The 16,210-nt window shown below is 67.0% G+C and overlaps 4 protein-coding genes across 16 annotated transcripts in view; 2 read left to right on the forward strand and 2 right to left on the reverse strand.

Moving 5' to 3' along the window:
• Nucleotides 1-392: 392 nt before the first annotated feature.
• Nucleotides 393-1,571, forward strand: SP7 (Sp7 transcription factor; the record flags this gene model as incomplete). Its single annotated transcript, XM_015300329.3, is given in 2 exon segments — nt 393-1,001; nt 1,004-1,571. Coding segments are annotated over 2 exon segments (1,149 nt in total), but the record flags the coding sequence as incomplete, so codon positions are not given.
• Nucleotides 1,572-4,149: 2,578 nt separating this feature from the next.
• AAAS (aladin WD repeat nucleoporin) lies at nt 4,150-10,621 on the forward strand. Its single transcript, XM_015272608.3, is given in 18 exon segments — nt 4,150-4,224; nt 4,226-4,327; nt 4,768-4,892; nt 5,238-5,293; nt 5,402-5,493; nt 5,670-5,716; nt 6,111-6,209; nt 6,411-6,590; nt 6,792-6,935; nt 7,149-7,269; nt 7,466-7,590; nt 7,826-7,886; nt 7,969-8,059; nt 8,545-8,638; nt 8,749-8,816; nt 9,461-9,542; nt 9,840-9,924; nt 10,085-10,621. Coding segments are annotated over 18 exon segments (1,734 nt in total). The 5' UTR covers nt 4,150-4,203; the 3' UTR covers nt 10,226-10,621.
• Nucleotides 10,622-11,821: 1,200 nt separating this feature from the next.
• C12orf10 (C12orf10 homolog) lies at nt 11,822-14,482 on the reverse strand. The gene is made up of 7 exons (XM_040654848.2): nt 14,299-14,482; nt 13,645-13,778; nt 13,411-13,570; nt 13,147-13,296; nt 12,947-13,069; nt 12,362-12,543; nt 11,822-12,284 (listed from the first exon to the last, which is right to left on the reverse strand). The coding sequence occupies exons 1-7, from the start codon at nt 14,470-14,472 to the stop codon at nt 12,101-12,103; spliced, it is 1,107 nt and encodes a 368-aa protein (XP_040510782.1). The 5' UTR covers nt 14,473-14,482; the 3' UTR covers nt 11,822-12,100.
• A 444-nt stretch (nt 14,483-14,926) lies between these two features.
• Nucleotides 14,927-16,210, reverse strand: part of VDR (vitamin D (1,25- dihydroxyvitamin D3) receptor) — a 29,848-nt gene continuing 28,564 nt past the window's right edge. For all 13 annotated transcript variants that reach the window (XM_015272604.4, XM_046904956.1, NM_205098.2 and 10 more), the window contains one exon: nt 14,927-16,189. In XM_015272604.4, coding sequence (XP_015128090.1) covers nt 15,930-16,189 — 260 coding nt within the window. In that variant the 3' untranslated portion in view covers nt 14,927-15,929. The remainder of the gene's footprint in view (nt 16,190-16,210) is intronic.

Raw genomic sequence — 16,210 nt, forward strand, 5'->3', positions numbered from 1 at the left:
CAGCTCGTGACGCCCGGCCTCAGCCGCCGCCGTGGGGCTGCAGGGAATAAAGCAGAGGAAGTCGCCGGGGGGGGGCGGAGGCCGCAGCGTAATTTGATTAAAAGGGCATAAAGGCTTCGGGAGCCGAGATTGGGGGGGGGGGGGTCCCAGCACAGCCCCGCTATGAGCCCTCCGAGCAGCCCCTGTGTGTGGGGTGGGGGTGGGGTGGGGTGGGGTGGGGGCGCCCCCCCTCGTGCTGCTCGGCTGCACCGAATGCTGCAGTGCCCCCATCGCAGGGGGCGCCCCATCGCATCCCGCTGCGCTGAGCGCCCCGATGCGCCGCCCTCCTTCTAACCCCCCCCCCCCCCCTTTTCCTCCCCCCGCAGACCGCCATGGCTCCGCGCCCGCGCTGACGGCCGCCCCGTCCCGCAGCGCCTCGGGGCGCCCCCCGCACCATGGGGGATTCCTACACCGCCGCCTTCCCCAGCGCCGCGGGGCTGCTGTCCCCCTCCGTCAGCCCCCAGGCGTCCCCCGGCCCCTACGGCCCCGACTACGGCCCCTTCGGCCACCCCTTCCCCACGGCCGGCGCCACGCAGGAGGTGTTGGGGGCTCCGGTGGTGGTGGCCGCCAAAGGGCACCCGTCGGGCGACTGCCTGCCGGGGGTGTTCCCCCCGCTGGAAATGCCCCATCCGTACGGCTCCTGGTATAAGGGCGGCCTCGGGGGGGGGCTGCCGGGGGGGTCGGGGCCGGCGGCCCCCGCTTGGTGGGACGTGCACCCCAACGGGGGTTGGCTGGGGGGCCCGGGGGGCGCCGAGGGGCTGCAGGGCTCCCTGCAGGCTCAGCCCGCGCTCAGCCCCCCGCTGCCCGCCTACGGCTCCGACTTCGGGGCCCTCAACCCCCCGCCCTACGCCGGAGCTCCGGGGGTGACCCCCGCGGCGGCGGCGGCGGCGGCGGCGCCCCCGAAAAGCGAAGCGGGGGGAGGGGGGGCGGGCAAAGCGCTGCGGGGGGGGGGGGGCGGCGGCGGCGGGGGGGGGGCGGCGGCGGCTCTCCGGGGGGGCGCGCCTCGTGCGACTGCCCCAACTGCCAGGAGATGGAGCGCATGGGGGGCGCGGCGGCGGCGGGGGGGCTGCGCAAGAAGGCGGTGCACAGCTGCCACATCCCGGGCTGCGGGAAGGTGTACGGCAAAGCGTCGCACCTGAAGGCGCACCTCCGTTGGCACACCGGGGAGCGGCCGTTCGTCTGCAATTGGCTCTTCTGCGGGAAGCGCTTCACCCGCTCGGACGAGCTGGAGCGCCACGTGCGCACCCACACCCGCGAGAAGAAATTCACGTGCGTGCTGTGCAGCAAACGCTTCACCCGCTCCGACCACCTCAGCAAACACCAGAAGACCCACGCCGACCCCGCGGCCCCCAAAGCGCCCTCCGAGCCGCCCCCAACCGCCCCCCCCGCCCCCCAGAACAACCCGCCCCCCCCCGCTCCGCCGGGCTCCCCGCGCCGCCCCATCGCTCCGTCGCCCCGGCGGGACGCGGGCAGCCCCGAGGCGGGCGGTTTGCTGGAGATCTGACCCCCCCCTCCCCCCCCACACACCTTTCCCCCTCCTCGGTATTTATTTCGGGGTGCCCCCCGCCCCCCCCCAAAAAAAAAACAGAAAACCCGTCCGCCCCCCCCACCGCTCACCCACGGGGAGCGGCGCCGCGATATCGGTTATAATTTATGTCTTAAATTATGGCGTGGGGGCGGCGCGGGGGGGTCAGAGGTGGGCACCTCCTTTGTCCCCCCCCCCCCACTTTGTTTTCTCCCCCCCTCCCCCCCCCCCCACTTTGTTTTCTCGCCCCGCACAGAGCTCAGGGATTGGGTTCACCCCTTCTCCTCCGCCTCGTTAACCCGCCCGGGTGGTTCGGCGCTGATGTGCCCCCCCCCCCCCCTCCCCCCCCCCTTTTTGCTGGCAACCCCCCCCCGAAACATAAATAAACGATAAATGCAATAAAGGGACTCAGCGGGAGCAGCAGCGGCGCGCGGCCCCCCCGTCTCACAGGACGGGAAACTGAGGCAGGGAAACGCGGTGCAGAGCAGCCCCACACGGTGCCCCCATACGGGATGGCCCCACTGGGGGTCACCGCGCCCCACACTGTGGGGGTGATTCCGCTTTGTCCCCCCCCCCCCCCCCAACCCCGGTCCTCGTGGGCCCATCTCTCTGTGCTCCGCTGTCCCCATGTCCCGATCCCGCCGTCGCTGATCTCTGTCCTCACGTCCCTCCATCCCCGTATCCCCGTGGCTCAGAGACCCCACAAACTGCCGCGGCCCCACACCCTACACGCGCGTCGCTGTCACTGTGCGTCCCCAAACCCCACGAGCACCCATAGAGGGGACCCCACAAACGCTCAGCTTCCCGTGGATCTGCGCGGGGGGGGCCGCGTGTGTCCGAGGACACCCCGATGCTGCGCACCGTGGGACGCCCCCACGGCTCTGAGCTCCCGCCCCACTTTGGGGCTTTTTTTGGGGCATTTCATTTTGTCTATTTTTATTTTTATTTTTTGGGAAACCCGGAATAAAGCCACGGGAAAAGGCGGCGGGAGGCGGAACGGGCCGGGTGCCACCGCCCATCGGGCAGCGCCCATCGGGACAGCGCCCATCGGGACAGCGCCGTGTCCCCACGCCAGCGTGGCGCGGCCCCGACTGCCACCCCCGTGCGCCACGTGGGCCACCGCGCTGAGTCACCACCGCAGGGCTGAGGGGGGGGGGGGAGAGGGGGGGGGACGACGACCCACGAGGGGAAACTGAGGCACGGGGACACCCCCGGCCCCGCAGTGCCACAGCGCCGTCCCCGCGCTGCCGCCCCCACGCGGGAGGGATTTGGGGCGCTGTGTGCCAACGTGCATCGTAACGCCCCCAAACCCCCCGGGGAAGGATTTGGTTTTTAGGGTTTTTTCCCCCCAAAACGCCGCTCGCTGTGGGTGGGCCGCTGCCAACGGGCGCTGAACGCATCCGTCCGCATCCCGGAGCCAAACCCCAAACGGGAGCCTCCCCAAAACCGCGCTGATCCCGAAGCCACCCTCGGCCCCTGAGCCCCCCCCGCCCCCATCCGCCCCCCCGGCTTTGGGGATTTGGGGGGGGGGGGGGGGGCCACGCCAGCGCTGCGGTGGCTCTGATGTCTCCCAGCGATCGGCGCCGTCCAAATCGTTGTCTCCTATCAAACCCCGCTCGCTCCGTAACGGGTGAGGAATGCAGGGCCCCCCACCGCAGCCCCCCCCCCCCCCCCCCCCCGGCAGAGCGTTTATTTAATATCCTGAAAAAATTAAAATAACTCCTGCGGCCGCTGAAGGAAAACACGGAGATAAATGTAATAAAAGCGAACCGAAAATGGGATGGGGGGGGGGGGGGGGGGCGGATGAGAGCCCAGGAAGAGGGGTTGGGGGGGGGAGATCCAAATGGAGGGGATGGGGCGGGAGGGAGAGGGGTGCGGGAACACAGGGGACCCCCATAGAGAAGTATTCCCATACGGCACCCAGGGGACCCCAGTGCAGGGGTCAGCGTTAGCGTTAGGGTTAGCGTTAGGGTTGGGGTTAGGGATCCCACTGCAGGCACACGGATGCAGGTACCCACGCGACCCCAACGCAGGGCTATGTGGGCACCCACGGGACCCCAACAGAGGGGGATGCGGGGGCCCTGGGGAACCCAACAGGGGGCGTATGGACACCCGTGGGACCCCAATAGAGAAAAATTCCCATGTGGGGCACCCGTGGGACCCCGACACGTGGGGATAAAGATACTCGTGGGACCCCAGAAGGAGAGGGCTTCCCGTAAGAGCACCCACGGGACCCCACGGCGGAGACAACACCGAACCGCGCGCACCGCTCCGGACGCGCACGCGCACCAACAGCGCCACGCGCCTTCTTCCCGCCCCCGAGAGGACGCACCGCCTCCCTTAAAGCGGCAATGCTCCCGGGCGGTGGGCCCAACAACCGATCGGCTCCCGTCACAGCGCGACAGCGCCCGATTCCTCATTGCGCCTTTGTACGAGGAGAGAACAGAGGCAGAGCCGAGGGGGGGGGGGCGGGGGGAGCGGTTGGGACACCTCCGGTGCTGCCCGAGCGCCGAGCACGCGGAACCGCGGCCCCTTTAACGCCCCCCCCCCACACGCGGGGCGGAACGCGGCGCGGTTTGGCCCTCGCGGCGCTCCGTCGGCGGTTGAACGGCGCCCGCGGTTGGCGGTGCGGGGCCGCCATGTGCTCCCTGGGGCTGTTCCCCCCCCCCGCCCCCCCCGGGCGCCGTCACCCTCTGTGAGTTCAACAACGCTCTGCTCTGCGGGCGGCGGGGGGAGCCGCTGCCGTTCGACTTCCAGAGCCTGGTGAGGAAACTCCGCCCCCCCAACACCGCGGAGCCCCGGAGCGGTTCGGGACCCCCGAAAGCGGATCTGCGCCCCCATTCCCGCCCCTTTTTTCCCCTGTGGTTATGCTCGGACCCCCCCCCCCCCCCCCCCCCCCCCCCCCCCCCACTCAAAGGTGGGCTCGGGATCACCCACCCCCCTCCCTCCCCCCCCAAAGTGTGTTTGGGACCCCCCGACGTCCCTCAGAAGGTCGATACGACCCCCTACCCCTTTTCCCCCAAAACCGTGCTTGGACCGCCCCCCCCCCCCCCATCCATCCCCCCAAAGTTCTCTGTGGGACCCCCTCACCCCCTCACTCCCCCCCCCCCCCTCCATCCAAGCAGAACCTCCCCCGTGCTCCAAGCAAACCCCTCCCACGCTGTATCCCCCCCCCCCCCCCATAACCCCCCCTCCCCCCCCAGCTGGCAGCGCTGCCCGCACTCACTCTGCCTGAGGACGGTCTGAAGGGTCCCGGCCGCCCCGAGTCGGGCGCTCAGCCCTTCCTGCACCACCGCGAGGCTCTGTGGAAGAGGGTCCTCTGTGCCTGGTGAGTGCCCCCCCCCCCCCCCGGCAGTGACGGTGCTGAGCCCTACACAGCCCCGTTTGCTGCTGCTCTGCATCCGCTGGGCATGGTGGGCTTTGCTGCACCTTCAGGACCCCGCAGAGCTCCCACAGATTCCCGCAGCAGCCACGGCCCCATCCGGGACTTCGTGGTTCTGTTCTGAGGGCTTTTTGGGGAGCGGGGGGGGGGGGGGGGTCAGGGTGGAGGGGGAGCTCAGTGCTGCGGTCCCAATGCTGGGCCTGCAGGGGGGGGCGGGAAGGGGGAGATGTTATGGGGGCACGGGGAGGGCGTGGGGTCCCCACATCCGCACTGATTTGGCTTTCGCTGCAGGCGGGACGGGGGGCTGCGGGGGCTGCTGAAGGAGATCGTCAGCGCCGAGGAGGAGGGTGAGTGGGGCCGGGGGGTCCCTGCAGCTCCACATCACCGCTCCGCGCTGCCCCCTCCCTGAGGATCCCCTCCCGGTGGGGGCTGCTGACGTTCTGTGCTCTCTGCAGGGCTGCAGTGGGCGAAGACGGCGCTGAGCTGCGTTGTGACCGCGTGCCGATGGCTCTCCTCCCTGCACGGCTCCCTCCTCCCACACCTCTCGGTGCGTTGCAAAGCATTGAGAGGTCCCTTCTGTGCCGGGGGGAGAAACGGCGCTGGAAGGGCGCAGGGGCAGCAAAGGGCAGCAAAGGGCTGCAGAGGGACCGAAGCAAAGGGAGGCGGGGGGGGCTTTCGGCCCGCTCAGCACTGACCTCCCCACGTCTGCCCCCTCCCCTGCAGCTGACCAGCGAGGACATGATTGCTGCCTTCTCCCAGGCGGTCGACTGGTGAGTGCTGCGTGTTGTGTCAGCCCGTCCTCTGCTGCCTCCACGCCTGCAGAACGGTGCCGCGGAGCGGAGGGAGGGGATGGCATCACCCCTCTGCTGTGCTCGGCCTCCCCAGCACAGCGATGCTGAGGGGAGTAATTCCCCGTCGCCTGGGGCCGTTTGGTGCCCTGGTGCTGCGCTGGGCATGTAGGAGGAACAGCACTGAACTTCACCAGTTCAGGCTCAGTAGTGAGCAGTGACTGTGAGAAACTGCCAGGAAGAGGGAAGGCAGCAGAGGATGCCATCTCGCTGAGCAGTGGAGGCTGAGATTTATTTTGGTGGTGGCTTTGGGAGTTGGAATCGGGGGTGGCAGATGTGGGTCCGGGCTGCTCCCTGTGCCCCCTCCCTCCCGCAGGGCCGGCTGCAGCATCCGCGCCTTCGCCTGGCATCCCCACACCAGCAAATTCGCCGTGGCTCTGCTGGACGACTCCGTGCGGGTCTACAACTCGAGCAGGTGAGGAGGGGGCAGCTCCCAACCCCACCATCCCAACCCCACCCTGAGCACGTGCCCAGGACCCCTCCCTCACCCCCGCCCCACTGCACTCTCACTGCTCCCCACCCCCACGACTTCTCACAGAGCTCTGTTAGGACCCTTCCCGACACCCCCACCCCCAGCCGGGCTTTCTCTCGCCCTTCAGCCTCATTTCTCCTCTAGGTCTCCTTGCTCCCCCGGCGGGTCTCGGCAGACCTATAAAGCCCTCCTTAAGAGAAGACTTTCCCGGCTCGTGCTGCGCCCCAAGCAGCGCTGCCCCGCCGAGCCGCTCTCCCCCAGTTGGGATTTCAAGCCAACAAGTGCCAGATCTCCCCCCGGGCTGCGGGCGCTGAATCGCACGAGGTGTGCTCCAGCAGCACCGGTGTCACCTGGCTGGGTCCCCTCCGTCCCCCCTGAGGGCACAGCTCACGGTGGGCCCCCCTCCCCGTAGGCTTTAGGCACCCACCGCACTCAGGGCTGCAGAGAGGTCCCCGGGGACGTCCCACCTCGTTGTGACCCCGCTGCTCCCGCTCGGCCTCCTGTCACGCTCCCTCCTCCCCGCAGTGCCACCATCCCATCGCTGAAGCATCGTCTGCAGAGGAATGTGGCCGCCGTCGCCTGGAAGCCGCTGTGTGCCTCCATCCTGGCCGTCGCCTGCCAGAGCTGCGTCCTCGTGTGGCACCTGGACCCCACGTCCCTCTCCACCAGGTGACGTTCCCATGGGGTGACGTTCCCATGGGGTGACAGCCCCACACTCGCGCCCCTGACCTCACAGCGAGGGCCGTCCATCCCATTTTGTCGGGCTTCAGGTTAAATCCAGGCTGCTGTCCGTCCCGCTGGGGATACGGAACGCGCTGTGGTGCACCACCGGCCCTCGGCGTCCCTCCTGTCCCCCATCAGCTGTGGTTTCTGTCCCCGCAGACCCTCATCCGGCTGCGCCCAGGTGCTGTCCTACCCCGGGCACAGCCCCGTCACCAGCCTGGCGTGGGCACCCAGCGGGAAGCTGCTGCTCTCGGCCTCACCCGTGGACACGGCCATGCTGGTGAGCGTGGGGCTGTGTTTGGGGGTCCGGGGCCATCACCCCACTGCTGGGATGCTCAGGAGGTGCTGTGACCACGGGGGGCAGCGTTTCCTCAAAGGACGGCCCTGAATTTGGAGCGCTCCGCAGTGCCCCACGTCTGGGCTCGGGCTGATGGTGGGAGCGCTGCGCTGCCCCCCACCCCTCTGTCCCCCTCCAGGTGTGGGATGTGTCCACCGAGAACTGCGTCCAGCTGCAGTGGTTCGGGGGCGGTGGGGTCACCTTCTTGGCGTGGTCCCCCGATGGCAGCAAAGTCCTGGCAGCCACCCCCTCTGCCGTGTTCAAGTGAGCTCCTGGCCCCCTTCCTTCCTCTTTTTGTTCACTCTCAACTCTATTACCGTTTTCATTTGCCCCCCATCGGAGCACACCTGGCTGCTTTGTGTCATCGCTGCTCCCCTTCCCCCCGTGTCAGATATGGGGGTAAAGTTGGGTCTGATGCCTCGGGCTCCTCTCAGAGGGGCAGAATTGGGGCAGGTTTGGGGCAGTTCGTCCCCCTCACGTCATTCTCCCTCTCTTACAGAGTGTGGGAAGCTCAGATGTGGACGTGTGAGAAGTGGCCCACCATCAAAGGGCGCTGCCAGGTGGGGCGGGCACAGCGGGAAGGGGCATTTCCCACCACTCGGGGGTGTGCTGGGCATTCTGACGTCCCCCTGTGCCCCGCAGACGGGGTGTTGGAGCCCTGATGGCAGCCGGCTGCTCTTCACAGTGCTGGGGGAGTCCGTCATCTACTCCTTGTCCTTCTCCGAGTACAGGGGTGAGTGCCCCCCAGAGAGCCCCATTTGCTTCCCCAGCCGTCGTTTCGCTTTCAGCTGTGGGTGGTTGTGGCCAAGAGAGGCTCTGCATCCGTCAGGGAGAGCTTCCAACCTGCTGTGGCGTGGCAAAGCCGGGACAGTGGAGGAGGGGGTGGAAGGAGGAGGTTTGTGGGGGCTCTCACAACAGTTTGCTGTCCGTATTCCCCCCTCGTGTCACTCCTTCAGCTTGGAGCTCTGCAGGGAGATTCTCACAGCGCAGCTGCTCAGCTCACTCACGTGCCCGTTCTGCGTGGAGGCAATGGGTGCTCACTTCTGTCCAGGGAAATCCTTCCCTGTGTGCCGTCCTGGGACAGCAGGAGGCTCCACAGCTCCAAGGGGCAGAAATTCCGCATCATTTTAGGAGCAGAAGCGCAGATTTAGGGCAGTGAGACGACGTGCACAGAGCAGGGAAGCAGAAACCAGCGTGCTCTTTGGGCCTTCATTGCAGGGGACATGCAGGGCCAGGTGGGAGGTTCGAAAACAGCTTCGATTGTGGCAGATCTGTCAGAGACCACCTTCGAGACGCCCTATGGGGAGGAGAGGTGGGTCTGACTGCACGCGGCCCCACGGAGCGACGCTGGGAGGTGGGGGGGCTCTGTGCCCCCCCCTGGCCCTGGGCACGTCGGTGGGCACTCACTGTGCTGTGCTGCAGGGTTGGAGGAGCTGTGCAGTCCATGGCGTGGGACCCCACCGGGGAGCGGCTGGCGGTGATCATCCGAGGTCAGAGCTGTGGCGCAGCGCTGCTCCCCGCCGGCTTCGCCCCAAATCCGTCCTTCCTGCAGGGAACTCCTCGGGGTTGGGGGCAGCACCCCCCTTCTCTCCACTCCTCCTCGCTGTGACTGCCCCTCTGCACAAAGCATCCCCCCCCCAACCTCACAGTGACACTGCAGTGCTGCTCCTGGTTCTCCCCCGAGGAGAGCACTGTTCCCTCCTCACTCCCAGACTCATGAATCACCTCTCCCAGCCCCTCCGCCAGCTCTCTGTGTTCCCACAGTGCCCACATTGCACCCTGAGCCCCCCCAGCCCCACTCGAGGAGCAGCCTTGGGATAATTGAGCAATTGAGGCCCTCCTGGCTGCAGACAAAGCACAGCTTTGACAGCCCCGAGGTGCAGCGCTGCGGACGCTGTGTCGGACCTGAGCTCGGCTGCTTGGTTTTGTCGTGCTTCTAAAGCTGGCGGGGAGGAAATGGGGGGGGGAAAGCTGCAGGGCAGTGGGGCTGCCCCGTCCTCTGCCTGCAGTGGGGGATCCCGTTTGGAAGGGAAAGGAACACTGCAGGCAGAGGTGGCTGCGCTGCCCACATCGCTCCCCCAGCGCTGCCCCTCACACCCAGCACAGCCTCACAACTGCTTCCCTCCCCCTGCAGGAGACCCCAGGACTGCGGGGACACAAACTGTGGTGGCCGTGTTCCGTACCCGCAACAGCCCCGTGTTTGAGCTCCTGCCGTGGTGCGTAGCAGATGGCTTTGGGGCTTCTTGAGGTGCTGTGGGGTTGGTTGGACGCCGTCCGCCTTTGGGATGCAGTGGGAAGGAGCGAAGAGATGCTGTGCTGCTGCCATCCCACACCGCTGCTCCACGCAGTACCGTTTTACCCCCAAAGCGGTCACGTTTTGGACACGTTGTCCATCATCCTGAAAGCCCGCTGTGGTTCTGTCTCGCGGTGCAGCAGAGATCCCCCTTCACCCCAAAGCGCTGTGCGTTATCGCTGTGCCGCCCGGCTCACTGCGGCTCTCCTTTCCCTTCCAGCGGATTCCTGCGGGGGGAGCAGAGCGCGGAGCCGCAGCTCATCGCCTTCCACCCCTGCTTCCAGAAGGGAGCGCTGCTGACCGTGGTGAGTGCAGCTTCGGCTCCCGGGGGTCTTTGCTGCACCCCGGCGAAATTGTGCCCGCAGTGCCCCCGTGGTGCAGAGAGGGCAGGGAAGGCAACGGCGGCGCACTGCTCTGTGGGATGGCGGTGCCCCGTGCTGATCATGGCGCCGTTGTCCTCTCCAGTGCTGGTCCACGGGGACCATCAGCCACATCCCCTTCTTCTTCCTGAGCACCCACGTGCCCTACGGCAGCCCTGGCCGCAGCCCCGCCGTGGTGACGGCCAGCAGCAGCGTGCGGGAGCAGCCGCTCTTCTCGGAGCTCTGACAGCAGCTTATGGGGACCGGAACGTTCAGGGTCTGCCTGCAGTTCTCTCTTCCCTGGGACACCACAGGGCTGCGGTCCCTTCCTGCGCCCCCCGAGGCTCCGTGCAGCTCCACGCACTCATCCCATGGCAGGTGGGGCTCAGCACCGGGCTTGTTAGGATTAAAGGCGGCTCCTCCTACCCCACACCTCGCTCTGCTCCTCGCTCTGTCCGTGCCCAGGCAAACAAGGAAACTTTCCCTGGAAGTTTTCTTGCTGGGGGATGCGCTCTCGAAGCCACTCGGGTTTGCTTCCATGGGCTCTGGTGCTGCTCTGTGATGCCAGGTCGTAGTTTGGAGTGCACCTGCAGGAGAAGAGCCATTCCGTGACTAAATTAAAGCAGATTTAAGGCTCCTGCCACAACGTTTGTATGCAGCACAGGTGGGTGGGAACTCCCAGGTGAGTGTGGGGGCTTCGCTCTGTGGTTAAGTGGCTGAAGGGGCTGTGAGGGCTCCTTGGCCCTAAATGCAGCCTTTGGGCTCCACCTCGAGGGCGTAAGGAACCACCAGAAGCGCTGCAGCTCAGCGAGACTCAGCACAGCACAGACCTTTCCCTCAGCCCAGTTGGCGAGTGCTGCTGCAGCCCCGTGCCAGCCCACGTGAGCCTGGACAGCGCTGGGGGGAGCAGATGGGCCGGAGTGGGATTTAGGGGAGGCCGAGGGAGGCAGTGCTTAAACCCCAGGATTACACGTGGTTAATCCCTGGGATTACGCTGTAATCAGTCTACAGTGGAGGTGGGGAGGGCCCCGCTCAGCCCACACTGCCAACACCCTCAGGACCCACACAGCCCTCCTGAAAGCCAAACCCCATAACGGGGCAGGGAAACTGCCCCTCCACCCCACGGAAAGGATGGCAGCAGCCCACCCTGCAACAGGGCGGTACTGGAAGAGCCACGAGGACACGGGGTAAACAACAGGGTATGAACTCACACCAGCGATGTTTAGGGATGCTTCACCCGTGGGGATCCCCAGTTTGGATCTGCTGCTGGGAACGTCTGCCCGTGGTGTCACAGGATGGTGCTGAGCGTCTCCTCCTCCTCGGGGCTCGGCCGCCGGCAGGGCAGTGCCCGCAGGTACTCGAGGTGCAGGCGGGTATCGGCGCGGCTCCTCCGCACGTAGCGTCCCACGTAGGCGAGGACGGCACCGAGCCACCCGCCCACAGCCACCAGCACGGCCACATCTGGCGCCCGCGGCTGTCCGCTCCCTGCCAGGGTCTCATTGCGGCCGCTGGCGGTGGGGGGAAGGCCCTGGGGACCCCCCCAAGGACAGCGGCAGCATCCAGGGCAGCAGGGCAGCCCCAGCGCCAGCAGGAACAGCCAGGCTGCCCGCATCGCCCCGCAGCTGCAGCGGGAGGCAGGGAGCGAGGGGGGGGTCCATGTCCTCCCCGGGACAGCTGGGCTGGTGACGTTCCCCTCCCAGGGGCAGCTGGGATGGGGGGAGCGGGGGTGGCGAGGCTGCACCTGCTTCTGCACCCCAATGTATGACCTCTTGCAAACCCGTGTGCCCCCCTGTGCCCCACAGACGCCCCCAAAGCAGCTGCCACTGCCTGACCAGCAGACACATTGGGAACGCACTGGTTTTTACTGGTGTTGGCAGCCAATACATATCAGGCCAGGCTTCAGAGCACTGAATCCTAAAAGCCTCTCTGTCTGCTCTGTGCTCTCACACCAGTCCAACGCTGTAACTGGGACCAGCGGCACCCCCAGCTCACAGCACAGCTGCTTTGGCGTCCTGCTGTGACCGTGCCAAGTAGGAATGGTCTCAGCCATTCCCAGCAACAGTCCATGGGAAGTCCCGGCACAGGCATCTCATTGGGGACGGCCCCTGCGGGGGTGGGGGACTCATCCGCTTTGTGCTCCCACCCCCTGCAGCGCCAACGTCCTCCGGGCCATCTCTAGCGCCCCCTCCCGCGTACGGTTGCCTCCGATGAAGCCGCTGGAGTGCACGAAGACACAACCGGGGATGCCGGTGAGCTGAGACAGCGCCTCGTCGCGAACACCCCGCCACGGCTCGGGGAGAGGAAGGCTGCAGCGGTGGGAAAAGGGGCGGGGGGTGAGATCCTGTCCCCTCCTGGCAGGGGATGCGCTGGGGACGGGGCTCACCGGCTCTCGAAGCTGCGTGGCCCTACGGGGACGCTCTGCACCCGCCACTGCCCGCTGCGGTCGGGGAAAAGCACCAGCTGGAGCGGGTCGGGCAGCACCAGCTCCTTCTCCAGGCTGAAGAGGTGCTCCTTCCAGGGGCAGCCGCCCTGCGGGAGCTCCAGCAGCACCCCGCTTGTGTCCACCTGGAAAGGGAACACGATGTGGCTGTGTGGTGGCACATGGGGTCCCACCCTGTGCCCCAGCACTGTCCTGTGCCCCAGTTTCTCCCGCCTTCACGTGCATTTTTCCATCTGAATAGCACAGCCCCCCCCCTCCAGATGAGGCCCCGTGTTGTGGAGGTGCACCACCATCTATTCAGGGTGCATGGAGAGTGGTGAGAGAGCATGGGAAGCAACGTGACGGTGTGTGGTGTTACAGGGGTGCATAAAGAGGAGTGCACGTGGCTATGAGGGTGCAGAGAGATAAATGGGGTGCAGAGCCGTGCCCTGAGCTGTGTGGCGAGGTTAATACCAATGGGACCTGGCCTCCCCCTGCCCCAGGGCTCCACCCACCCTTCAAACCCCCCAGAACAAGCATGGGGAGCACCTCAAAGCGGCGCCGGATGGCGTCCTCCACGAGCGCCCGTGCAGGCAGCCAGGCACGGTGATAGTAGTCGAGCCTGTCCATGAACTCGCTGCCCACCAGCTCCATTGCCCGCTTAAACCCCGCCTGGGGACGCAGCAGAAGGTCAGCGGTGACCCCAAAGAACGCAGCTCCGCGTCCCCCCCTTTCCCACGTGTCCCCACCTCAGTGTCCTGGTCGGGGTCGTTCCAGCGGGGGTTCAGGTGCCCCACGCGGGCGCTGAGGTTGGTGGTGAGGGCGTAGCGGGGCTCCCCGTCCGTCTGCGCGATGCCGTTGTCGATGGCGTCGATCTCCTCCACGAAGTTCTCATAGAGCTTAGGGACGGGGCGGGGTGGGGAGGAAATCACAACACCTGGAGCCCAACCCCTCTTTTATGGGGTGGGTTCCTCAAGGGAAAGCTGTGCTGGTGGGTCAGAAATCGCCGGTACCTTATCGTAGAGTGCAGTCACAGCGGGACTGTCCTCTGGCTGCCCCAGAAGCCCAGCAAGGATTTCAGAGCCAAAGTGGCAATAGACCAACCCAGCGCTGCTCAGCTTGGTGGTCCAGGGCTTGCTGGGCTGGAGGCTTTGCATGGACTGGGTGAAAGACCTGTGGGGGTCGCAGGGTCAGCCCTGGGGGGGGCTCCCTTATGTGGTCACCCCGCTGTGGGTGGAGTGCCTCACCTCTGGTGATGGTCGTAGCGGTGCCTCTCGGGGTCATATTCGCCCCCCACATCCACCACCACATCGCACTGGGCCAGGCGCTGGGGGTCCCGGGTCCGCACCACCTCCGCGTCCTGCTGAGCAATGGGGTGAGGCTGGGGGGGGGCAGGGTGGGACAGGGGAGGTCAGGGACCTCCAGGGGGAAATGGGGACATATGGGCGGCCACCACGTGGGTCTGAGTAGCCCAACAAGGAGCTGGGGAGCCCATTGTGGCACCAGTGAAGGACTGGGGACCTGAAAGCGTCCCCCAGGTAGGACCAAGGGCTCTGACAACGGCCTGGGGACCACAGGGTGGCCTCTAAGTGAGACCGGGGAGCCCAGCAGAGGGCCGGGACACAGGAGTGGTCATTGGGGGGGAGCAGAGACACCGCCGGGGAAATGAGGGCGGCCCCAGCAGAGAACGAGGACCCCAAAAGGACGCTGAGGACCCCACAGCGGCCCCAATGAAGGATGGGGGACCCGAAAGCGTCCCTCACGCGGGGACGGGGACCCCATGGGGGCTCCTCAGTGACACCGCGGAGCCCCGCAGGGCGGGGCGGCCCCGAGGACGGGCGGGGGCCGCAGGGTGGGACGGGGCCCGGGTGCGGAGGGGCCCGAGGAGGCCGCGGCCGTACCCGGTAGCGCGGCAGCAGGCGCAGCAGGTAGCACGCCAGCGCCTCGTCGCAGTGGAAGGTGCCGTCGTGGGTGCCGATGCGCAGAGGCGGCTCCGTTCGGGCCCGTTTGGGTCCGGCACCGCTCCCGGCGACGGCGGCGGCCATGAGGGGAACGGCGCGCAGAGCGGCGCGCATCACTGCGCACGCGCGGCGCCGCCTCCACACCGCCTTTTGACAGCGCGTGCGCACTGCGGCCCCGTCCCCCCCGCCCTTCCGCACTGCGCATGTGCGGCTCGGACCCGCCCCGACCCACCCGCGCATGCGCACAGCGCGGAGCTGCGGACACGTGGAGGGGCGGCGACGCGGGGACAGGCGGGAGGGGAACGCTGAGGCGGGGCTGCGGGGACGCGGAGGGGAGCTGGGAACACACGGGGTGACGCAGCGACACGTGGGGACACGTACGCGGGCACACGGGGATGCGTGAGGACGCGGGGACGGAGGGACACGCGGACACGGAACAGCCTGGACGGACATAAGGACACGTAGAGCAGCCCCACAGACACAAACCCGGACAGACGGACACGGAGGGACACTTCCAGCTGCCCCACGCACACCCCGACGGACGGACACAGCCGCACAGCGCAGCCGGTGCTGCTCCCAGGCCACGTTTATTCGCACGGAGATGGAGCCCCGCTGCCCCCCGCGAGGCGCCCATCCCCGGGCACTGCCCCCGGGTCGGACTGCCTGCACGGTCCCCACCCCCCGCTGTCCATGCAGTGCAGGGGGCCGTGCCCATTGCGTGTCCCCGGCCACGGTGCTGCCCGGGGTCCCTCCAAGGCGCTCAGCTCCCGCTGCTCCTCTGCGTTTCAGGGTCCCAACGCTGTCCTCACGGCGGTGCTGCTCCCATTGTCCCCTCCTGAAGGGCCACCACCCTGCAGAGGTGGCTTCAGTGGGGCCAGCAGGGATGGGGCACCCTCCGGAGCTCCAGCATCGCGCAGGAAACCTCAGCATGCCCAATTAGCTCCGGCTGGCCTCGTTAAGGTGACAACAGCCTCACAGGATGCTGTCAGCAGTGGGGCTGATTGTGGTGGCAGTAGTGCTGGGAACGCACGGCAGCCCGGCCGGCTGTTCCTGGCTGTGGTTTCCCTCTCCAACCTCCCACCATTGTCTGCGGGGCTCGGAGGAGCAGCCTCAGCATTTTCCTGCAGAGATCCGGGGTGTGCAATTCCATCAGCATCGCCTTTCCCATTGGGGGTGAGCGCAGGGGTCCCTCAGGCTCAACAGATGCCATCGATGGTTCCCCATTGCCACGAATCTGCAAAACCTGAGCCTCTCCTTCCGAGCAGCCCCGGTTTCTGGTCAGAAAGAAGTGGTTCAAGGCAGCCCAGCCTCAAAACGTCCATAAAGGGATAAGTCAGCTCTTGCAGATGAGTGAAAAAAACACTCCCGGAAGGGGGGGAAACGCACAGAGCTGGGTCTGCAGCGAGCAAACCTCGGCTGCCGTGGCTAAGAAAAGAAAGCAGGACCTGCAGTAGTGTGAAACCAAACAATGTACAGCCTCCTCCCAGGGTCGCAGCCCTCCTCTCGCTGCCTCCAGGGGGCCCAGGCTGACTTATCCCTTTACACGCGGGTGCCCAAAGCCGCGGCTGGAATCAGGAGATCTCGTTGCCGAAGACCTCGAGCACCAGAGGCGTGAGCTGCATGCTGTGCTCGGGCTGGAAGGAGAGGCAGCGGTACTGCTTGGAGTGCTCCTCGTTGAGGCTGCGCAGGTCGGCCAGCTTCTGGATCATCTTGGCGTACAGCAGGCGGCTGCCGGGCGGGGGGTGCCTGCAGCGGATGTAGGTCTGGAGGATGTCCGAGAGGCGGTCCTGGATGGACTCCACCAGGGAGGTGTCCTGAACGCCGGGCCGATCTGGGGAACACCGCCAGCATC

Source organism: Gallus gallus, chromosome 34, assembly GCF_016699485.2.
Source record: "Gallus gallus isolate bGalGal1 chromosome 34, bGalGal1.mat.broiler.GRCg7b, whole genome shotgun sequence".
Classification (NCBI taxonomy): Eukaryota; Metazoa; Chordata; class Aves; order Galliformes; family Phasianidae; genus Gallus; species Gallus gallus.

Excerpts from the sequence above, each read along its gene's own strand:
- C12orf10 (XM_040654848.2), bottom strand. The coding sequence starts at position 14,472 with ATGCGCGCCGCTCTGCGCGCCGTTCCCCTCATGGCCGCCGCCGTCGCC. Across the intron at positions 13,297-13,410 it reads TGACTGCACTCTACGATAAG|CTCTATGAGAACTTCGTGGA; the intron begins GTACCGGCGATT and ends CCCGTCCCTAAG. Across the intron at positions 13,070-13,146 it reads ACCCCGACCAGGACACTGAG|GCGGGGTTTAAGCGGGCAAT; the intron begins GTGGGGACACGT and ends CTGCGTCCCCAG.